Below are 8627 nucleotides of genomic sequence, written 5' to 3'. Positions count from 1 at the left end.
AGGGTTTTTTCACAAAGTCCAACAGTTAAAAAAAATTAAAATATTTTGAATGGATATCAAATTGATCAAAACCAAGCTCGATGGAAAACATTAAAAATTAGCTGTGGTTTTCTTTTACCAGACGTCGTATGTCAAAAGCATTTCGTCTGGCTCTTTCTGCAGTGGCTGACTATCTGCTTTCAGTTCCTTGTAGTCAGGTCATCTGACAGAATGATTTCACTTGAAAAACGCTGTTCCCTGTATTCCATGTTATTTTGTTATTTATTAAACCAGTATGACTACATGTGAGTGAGTACATTCTATGATTATAAAAGCTGACTTATGCTTTACACCAGTTTGGATGGCAGAGACCATATCATTCAGGATCTTCGATAGTCTGTGGTCGGTTACACCTCTGACTTAAGCTGTATATGTATGCTGGAACATTAACCACTGCTGCTACCCACCTTCCTGTTCAGAGAAGACCGAAAGATGACCTTTAATTTGGGTAGTGACTCATAAAGGCTGTTTGCTTCAGGCCTGTTCAAATCTTCAGCAGTATACAAATACTGTGTAGGCCCTACGCACAAATATATGAAACTATCTTAAACAGATCATTAATGTTTTAAATAGTTATGGTTTGTTTTCAATGTGTTTTTCCTTGTTTAGCATTTGTGAGTTTGCAATGCATCATACATTACAAGATCAACTGAAAGACTGATGAAGGTGAACTGAGGGTTTGGCTATTTGCTATCCAAAACCAAACATCGGCACTGCGATAAAGAATGTGTTTATTCTGTCACAACAATAGCACAGTAATCAACCAGGTGAAGGTGAACTGAGGGTTTGGCTATTTGCTATCCAAAACCAAACATCGGCACTGCGGTAAAGAATGTGTTTATTCTGTCACAACAATAGCACAGTAATCAACCAATCATCATCTACCATCACTGTGAAAATCATTCGATTTCGAACACGGTGTAGGATGATGTGAAGACATATCGTCTTACATATGATGAACAAACACATCCCTTAATGGTAATAGTTTCAAACCATAAGTTCATTTAAAAAACAACAGCACACAGACTGTGAATTGTCATATACCGTCATGAGTTTGAAATCAAATAATTGTGAACAGATGCAAAATGTAGAAAATCTAAGTGAAAGAGAACAAATGAAGGAAAGGAAGGATTGACAGTAATAATGACACTATAGCTTCCACAAGACAATGTGTCGACTGATCATCAAGCAAAGGCATTTGGCATTCTGAAGCATGTTGGATTCTAGATGTGCACTTTGATTCACTATTAGCGTGTGTATTAGTGTTGCACAGACAGAGCATGTGCAATGTGCGTGTAGATAAGTGCTTTCCTGTTTTCACGTCAATAGATACAATGCCCTGGCTGTTTGTGTGAAATAAAAACATGCAGTAAGTCTCTAAAGTTTCATTACATTACACTGACAAACTTTTAACACTTCTCAGGCAGACAATGAGTTGACAGAGGCAGAGTGCCTATTCTGATATTAGCAGACACTTTACTTTTCTGTAGTTGTTATGTTGTTGTTTCAAAAAATTTACCAGTATGTATGTACCGATGCATACAGCAGAAAGGAAACTACGGTTTGTGTAGTAATTGTACATTTTGTTAATGAAAGTGACTGAAGGTTAATTGATTATCTATAGTAAAACGAAACTAACATATATACTACAATGAATTCAATGCAATTATCAAAAATAAAATAAAATTAAAGGGGAATTGTTAAAATAATACAAAGGTTAAAAGAGTAATTTACGTATAATTAAAAGAGATCCCATTACATTCTGACAACATAATACAAGCCTATCAATGCATCCAAATTCAAAGCAAATTACTACTCAGTCGGTCCATTATTATGTTCTGCTGTTAGATTTTAATATATATATATTTGAATTGAATAACAATTGTACAGTATTTAACTGAGATCAAAACAGAAAAGGGAGAATGGTCTATATATGATCTATGTAAAATTTTCTTTTTTAAAACTGATCAAAGAGCAAACAAACCAAATGAAAAATATTGCTAATATAACAAGGTTTTCATGGAAAATAAATTGCCTTTTTCATTTTCTTTATATATTTATTTATCCTTACATAAGCCTACAGAAAATATATAAACACAATAGGGCTAGGTAATGATTAAGTATGCATTTAAAATGCTCCAAACATAAGGTTGAAATATAGTTTACAATTCAATACTTGGATTTCATCACATATTGATTGTAATGTATTTTGCGTTTAACATGGCACCTCAGAGTCCATACAATGGTAAATCACCAGGATCATTGTGATAGCATAATAATTATGGCCCAGCCCTACTATGGTTTCTGACCCGCCTCATCAAAATGTAGTCTCTCATTTTAAAGTGCTATGTCAAGATATCTCAGCAATGAATATAAAATAAACATCATTACTCTGTTAATAGATTAACAAATACATGGAGATGATAGACGGATAGAGGTAGATCGCATACCTTCTACCTTGATGTGTAAAGTGTTGCTCATGCCCGGCAATTATACACAGCACCATCATGGTGTGATTGTACATAACAGTGACTATCCTTCTCTGCTGTACATCACGTACAATCTCGGATCAAGAAGTACCACTAAGTTATACCAAGGTTTCCGGGGGAGACGGCAGAGAAACTGAGTAACGCTTTGTTTCCTGTTTCTTACAGAGAAACTCACTTGCTCGGGTGGATGAAGATTTCAGAAGGAGATTGTATTACCGGTAAGTGTAAACTGAGTTTTTTTGTTTGTGTTAGCCAATTACACACTTACAGATCCCCGCTTCCTACAGCATGATTAGTCAAAAATATATGAAGCGAAAGGGATATTTTAAATGTATAACACTGAATCTCTATTTTCTTTCACCTGCCCATTTGTTCAGTAGACATTCGAGGGAGTCATAGCCTATCTCAGCTATAGGGCTTGAACATCGTGACGTCACATGGCATGACTGCCTCCATTTTGGAAGCATAGGAGCATTGGAACGTTATTGGTAGCAATGGGGTTTTGGTCATTGCTTAGTAATTAATCAGGAAATGATTTGTCTTTTGAAATTGAATTCCACAGCAATTTCTCATGCAATACCATGTTTCAACAAAGTTTGATTATGCATATTTACATTAGTTTAGGAATTTGTATTACTACAACTCTCTAGTCATCACAAAATGGCGGAGTATCGCCAACGAAAAAAGCCCATGAAGCATTCTAATGTAAAAGCCCAATTGCTGACTATGGACAGACGAAGACCAAAACACGTGCACATTTTGAGTAAATACGGCAGGGAAAGGAATGCCACGCAAACTTGGGGGATTTTTACTAAGCAGATTCGACCCGAGCCGGAAAGCATACACATCTCTGTGCAGTCAGCCGCACTAACCACTGTTGAAGCAGAATCGGTTAGTTTCGGTGGTTAGTTAGTTAGTTAGTTTAAAAGGGTTCATATTTTAAAGGTGCATGACCTAGATAACGACGGCTGAAATAAATAACATCCGCAGGTTCTACAATCCATAGCACCTATGAACCTCGTTCTGGGATATGAAATAACTCATTTTTTGCTTTTCGTTAGTTAAAAGGTCTGTATTTCTGTAAATTTGATATAAACTGTTATTATTCATGCCTTGATTGACCGGATTGAGAAGCACACTTGCTACTTTTTTATCACTGCCATAGAAAATAATGAAAACTGATAAAAACAACAACAACTGGGCCAATGTGGACATTACTCAACAGAGATACTTAACTCAAAAGTCCCTTCAAAGCGCCTCCACTCCGACTCTAACTAGACCGCCCTTTCTCTGTAGTCCACAAACTGGACCGTTTGTTTTCGAGCGGTGTTGGAGATGACCGGTGTCAGCGGGGCGCTTCCGGGAGTGCTGGCACTAGGGGTGCTGCCCCCGGGGGTGGTGCCCGGCGTGTTGCCGGGGGTAGCCGGTGTGATGATGACGGACGCCGGCGCCAGAGCCGGGGTCTCGTCCTCGGCCGGGGGCTCCAGCCGCGGGGTGGAGGTGACGAAGCGCGCCTCCCGGATGCGGTACGGGCTGCGGTAGGCGGAGATGGGCGACAGCTCCGAGCCCCAGCCCAGGTAGCTGCCGCTGGACGGGGACGGAGCCTCGGCGCTGAAGTAGGCGCCCGTGGTGCCGTCCCCGGGCGCCGCCGCCTGGTCGCCCTCCGGGGACGTGATGAGCAGAGGCGAGCGGCGGTCGTCGGACCAGCCGGGGGTCTTGATGTCCAGGGAGCAGACGGACGAGGAGGCCTCGGTCAGGCTGGCGTTGACGCTGTCGATGTGCCGCAGGCTCCCGGCCAGCTGCGGGGACGACACGGTGGGGGAGCCGTACGCCGCACTCTGGTAATCGTCATCGCCTGAGAGCGACAAGCGGGTTTTTATTAGCACGTGTGTTAACTAGGTATGCTAGACAGTCAAACAGGCAGTCTTAGTAATTCATATAAGAACAAAAGTAGGCTAATATGACTCCAAATATGAAATTAAATATAAATAAACTAAATATAAATAACGAGACCATTAAAATCATTGGTTATCAAAGCTAGTGTTTGTATGTTTCGCTGAGTGTGCGTACATTTATCCTCTGAAACAAGGGCACTGGATAACTCGTCTCCACTCTCTTCAGTGAGGTCCACCTCCACAGGGATGACCTCGGGAGGGGTTTTAAGGCCGTGAAACACTGCGGTCGGGGCCTTCTTCACAGGTCTGGCCACCACAGGGCTTGGAGATGGCTTTGAGGCCGGAATGATCTCTGTCACCTGAGAGTAAGACAAAATCATGCTTAAGGAACATAAACAGGAGCCTCATCCTCATCCTCCTCATCGTCATCCGCTTATCCGGGGTCGGGTCGCGGGGGGAGCAGCTCAAGCAGGGGGCCCCAGACTTCCCTTTCCCGGGCCACATTGACCAGCTCTGACGGGGGGATCCCGAGGCGTTCCCAGGCCAGTGTTGAGATATAATCTCTCCACCTAGTCCTGGGTCTTCCCCGAGGTCTCCTCCCCACTGGACGTGCCTGAAACACCTCCCAAGGAAGGCGCCCAGTGGGCATCCTTACCAGATGCCCGAACCACCTCAGCTGACTCCTTTCTAAGTAAAGGAGCAGCGGCTCTAATCCGAGTTCCTCACGGATGGCTGAGCTTCTCACCCTATCCCTAAGGGAGACGCCAGCCACCCTTCTGAGAAAACTCATCTCGGCCGCTTGTACCCGCGATCTCGTCCTTTCGGTCATCACCCAGCCCTCATGACCATAGGTGAGGATAGGAACGAAGATCGACCGGTAGATCGAGAGCTTTGCCTTGCGGCTCAGCTCTCTTTTCGTTACAACGGTGCGGTAAAGCGAACGCAATACCGCCCCCGATATCCTGTCCATGTATATCACAAACAGGATTGGTGACAAGGCGCAGCCCTGGCGGAGACCAGCACCCACTGAGAACGAAACTGACTGGCTGCCGAGAACACGAACACAGCTCTCGCTTTGGGAGTACAAAGATTGGATGGCCCTGAGGATAGACCCCCTTACCCCATACTCCCGCAGCACCTCCCACAGTTTCTCCCGGGGGACCCGGTCATACGCCTTCTCCAGATCCACAAAACACATGTAGACCGGATGGGCATACTCCCAGGCCCCCTCCAGGATCCTTGCGAGAGTGAAGAGCTGGTCCGTAGTTCCACGTCCGGGGCGAAAACCGCATTGTTCCTCTTCAATCTGAGGTTCGACGATCGGCCGAACCCTCCTTTCCAGCACCTTGGAGTAGACTTTACCAGGGAGGCTGAGAAGTGTGATACCCCGGTAATTGGCACACACTCTCTGGTCCCCCTTTTTGAACAGGGGAACCACCACCCCGGTTTGCCACTCCTTTGGCACTGTACCCGACTCCCACGCGATGTTGAATAGGCGTGTCAACCATGACAGCCCCTCAACACCCAGAGCCTTTAGCATTTCTGGCTGGATCTCATCAATCCCTGGGGCTTTGCCACTGCGGAGATGTTTGACTACCTCAGTGACCTCCACCAGGGAAATTGACGACGAAACACCATCAACCTCGAGCTCTGCCTCCAACATAGAGGGCGTGTTATTCGGATTCAGGAGTTCCTCAAAGTGTTCCTTCCAACGTCCGACGACCTCCTCAGTTGAGGTCAACAGAGTCCCATCCTTACTGTACACAGCTTGGATGGTTCCCCGTTTCCCCCTCCTGAGGTGCCGGATAGTCTTCCAGAAACACTTTGGTGCCGACCGAAAGTCCTTCTCCATGGCCTCTCCGAACTTCTCCCACACCCGCTGCTTAGCCTCCGACACGGCAGCCGCTGCAGCCCTTCGAGCCTGTCGGTACCCTGCAACCGAGTCAGGAGTCCTCCAGGATATCATATCCCGGAAGGCCTCCTTCTTCAGTCGGACGGCTTCCCTGACCACCGTAGTCCACCACGGTGTCCGAGGGTTACCGCCCCTTGAGGAGCCTAAGACCCTGAGGCCACAGCTAGCCACCGCAGCTTCAGCAATGGAGGCTTTGAACACCGCCCACTCCGGCTCAATGCCCCCAACCTCCACAGGAATGCCAGAAAAGCTCAGCCGGAGGTGTGAGTTGAAGATACCTAGGACGGGAGCCATAGATTAAATGTATTTATTGATCTACCTTACTAGGACAGAACATTGATGAGAGCAATTTTGTAGTTGACTGTAGTCGAGCAGTCGGGGGGCAGTGTTAAAGCCTTCTTGAGCACAGGTCTAGCTCTAATAGTGTTAATTACCTCTGTTAAAGCAAGGTGAGGCAATTCGGAGAAACCAGCCACAGTAAGCCAAAAACACTTCAGCAATAGACTGCCTAGCCTTGTGGAGGACTACGGTGATGTGCCATGAGGGCACGGGAAGAGTGTGCGCAGGTAGCCAGGTAGGTAGGTAGACACACAAGCCAACCAATCATTTCATACGGGCCGAATGTCACCCGTATGAAATGATTGGACGAGCTTATGGAGGCCTGCGATCGCTACAGACTCCAGCTTCCAGCTGGTAGGAACTGCTGCCGTACTTGCTTAATCCTTATGTCACCATAAATTTTCTTGCCATTAATAAACAACAATGCATTGGGGTTCATGGACATGGCTAGAAGAAGAGGAGGAGGACATTACCTGTGGATGCGGTGGAGGAGTCGGTAGAGGAGAAGGTTGGGGAGGAGAATGTGGCACCTGAGATGATTGAGCACGAAAGAACACAAGAGCCCAATTATAGCTTCTAAGGTTATAATCAGAAAAAATGGAAGCCATTATCAAAAGTGAATTGAAATCGTTTCCCGGAAGAAAGCAACTTTTGAAAAATAATTAAATGACTAGACTGAAACGTAAGGTTTCTCAACCTACCGGGGTATGATGAGGCATGTCAGGGGAGTAAACCACTTCCTCGTCCAGACCCATCAGTCCTGCCAAGCCTCCCTCCCCATAGGCTGAGCAGATCCTGCCTACGTCCCCTGTCTTCATGGCTAGGCGAATCAGCAGCCAGTGATGGTGCCTCCATCCCTCCCATTGATGGGGAAGGTCCATGAGAGTTCCACCACCTCAAAGCATGAACAACAACAATAGGTACACATCAAAATGGCTGGCCGGCTGCTGGAGAAATACGAGGCGGATTTTCCCTGGGAACCTACCGGAAAGTGCAACATGGCGATTGAAGCTAGGGGTCACTTTCTCCTCCAATGAGAGCGTAGATCCTCGCTCTGTGCAGGCTCCTCCGATCCCCCTGTGGCGAACACTCTGGAAGATCTCAAAGGACTTTGGATGAAGGAAACGGTAGTACAACACCAGTGCTATGACTCCTGATGACAACAAGGGGAAGGAAGAGAAAGGGATGTAAGCAAGAGATAAACGGTTGACATATATACTGTAAAGTGAATGAGTTTGAGTGGTTTTCTCGCTCCCAGATATGTATTAGTATGGTTGTAGTTGTGTCTCACCGATAAGGAAGCTGCAGAACACAGCTGCCGGTATGCCCACGGTATCCCATGATGCCATGCTGAACAGCCAGGATGAGGCCAACAGAAGGAAGGCATTCTCAATCCACATGGCCTACAACAGGGGATCAACAGTGTACAAAAGCTCATATTAGAAGTGAATTGCATTGAAGGGAAGTTTAATTCAAGTCTTGTGTATGATTGTGTATGGGGCGTTGTCCCAATGAAAACTGAGTCACTTTCTGGACTGAGGTACAGTTCACACGTTACAGACGTACTCATGTACAGGCATGTTGGAATATGTGTTGTTTATTTTGTTGGGATTTTAACTGTTCTGTTTGGAAAAAACAACAACCCTGGGGACATATGGTGGCTGACTTCATTCAGTGATGGGAAGAGTGAAGAGTCACTCAGTAAATCAATGCCTAAGGGTCTGTGTCATACTCAGAGAGTATGAGATCATTGAGAACCTATTCATGAGTATTTGTCGCATAACATTAGGGAAAATATGGGCGAGGCCAAGACATGACTAGACAACGTGTCTCCTGGATGTCTGACAGAACATCAGTGCAGACGGTCGAGGTTGCAGTCTATTAGCCATTAGTGTTTTGCTCGCGGCTCTTAGACAATAATGTGTTAGTAATGTAAACAAGGACACCTGCTGT

The 8627-nt window shown here is 45.5% G+C and overlaps 1 protein-coding gene across 1 annotated transcript in view; it reads right to left on the bottom strand.

Moving 5' to 3' along the window:
• Nucleotides 1-2374: 2374 nt before the first annotated feature.
• xkr5b (XK related 5b) overlaps nucleotides 2375-8627 on the bottom strand; it is an 11476-nt gene continuing 5223 nt past the window's right edge. The window contains exons 8-13 of the mRNA XM_060071818.1: nucleotides 7966-8077; nucleotides 7660-7827; nucleotides 7376-7569; nucleotides 7148-7204; nucleotides 4599-4782; nucleotides 2375-4383 (exon numbers count right to left, since the gene is read on the bottom strand). Of these exons, the coding sequence (XP_059927801.1) occupies nucleotides 3803-4383; nucleotides 4599-4782; nucleotides 7148-7204; nucleotides 7376-7569; nucleotides 7660-7827; nucleotides 7966-8077 (1296 nt within the window). The 3' untranslated portion in view covers nucleotides 2375-3802. The remainder of the gene's footprint in view (nucleotides 4384-4598; nucleotides 4783-7147; nucleotides 7205-7375; nucleotides 7570-7659; nucleotides 7828-7965; nucleotides 8078-8627) is intronic.

Source organism: Gadus macrocephalus, chromosome 14, assembly GCF_031168955.1.
Source record: "Gadus macrocephalus chromosome 14, ASM3116895v1".
Lineage (NCBI taxonomy): Eukaryota > Metazoa > Chordata > Actinopteri > Gadiformes > Gadidae > Gadus > Gadus macrocephalus.
This window is presented reverse-complemented; position numbering and strand designations above follow the sequence as displayed.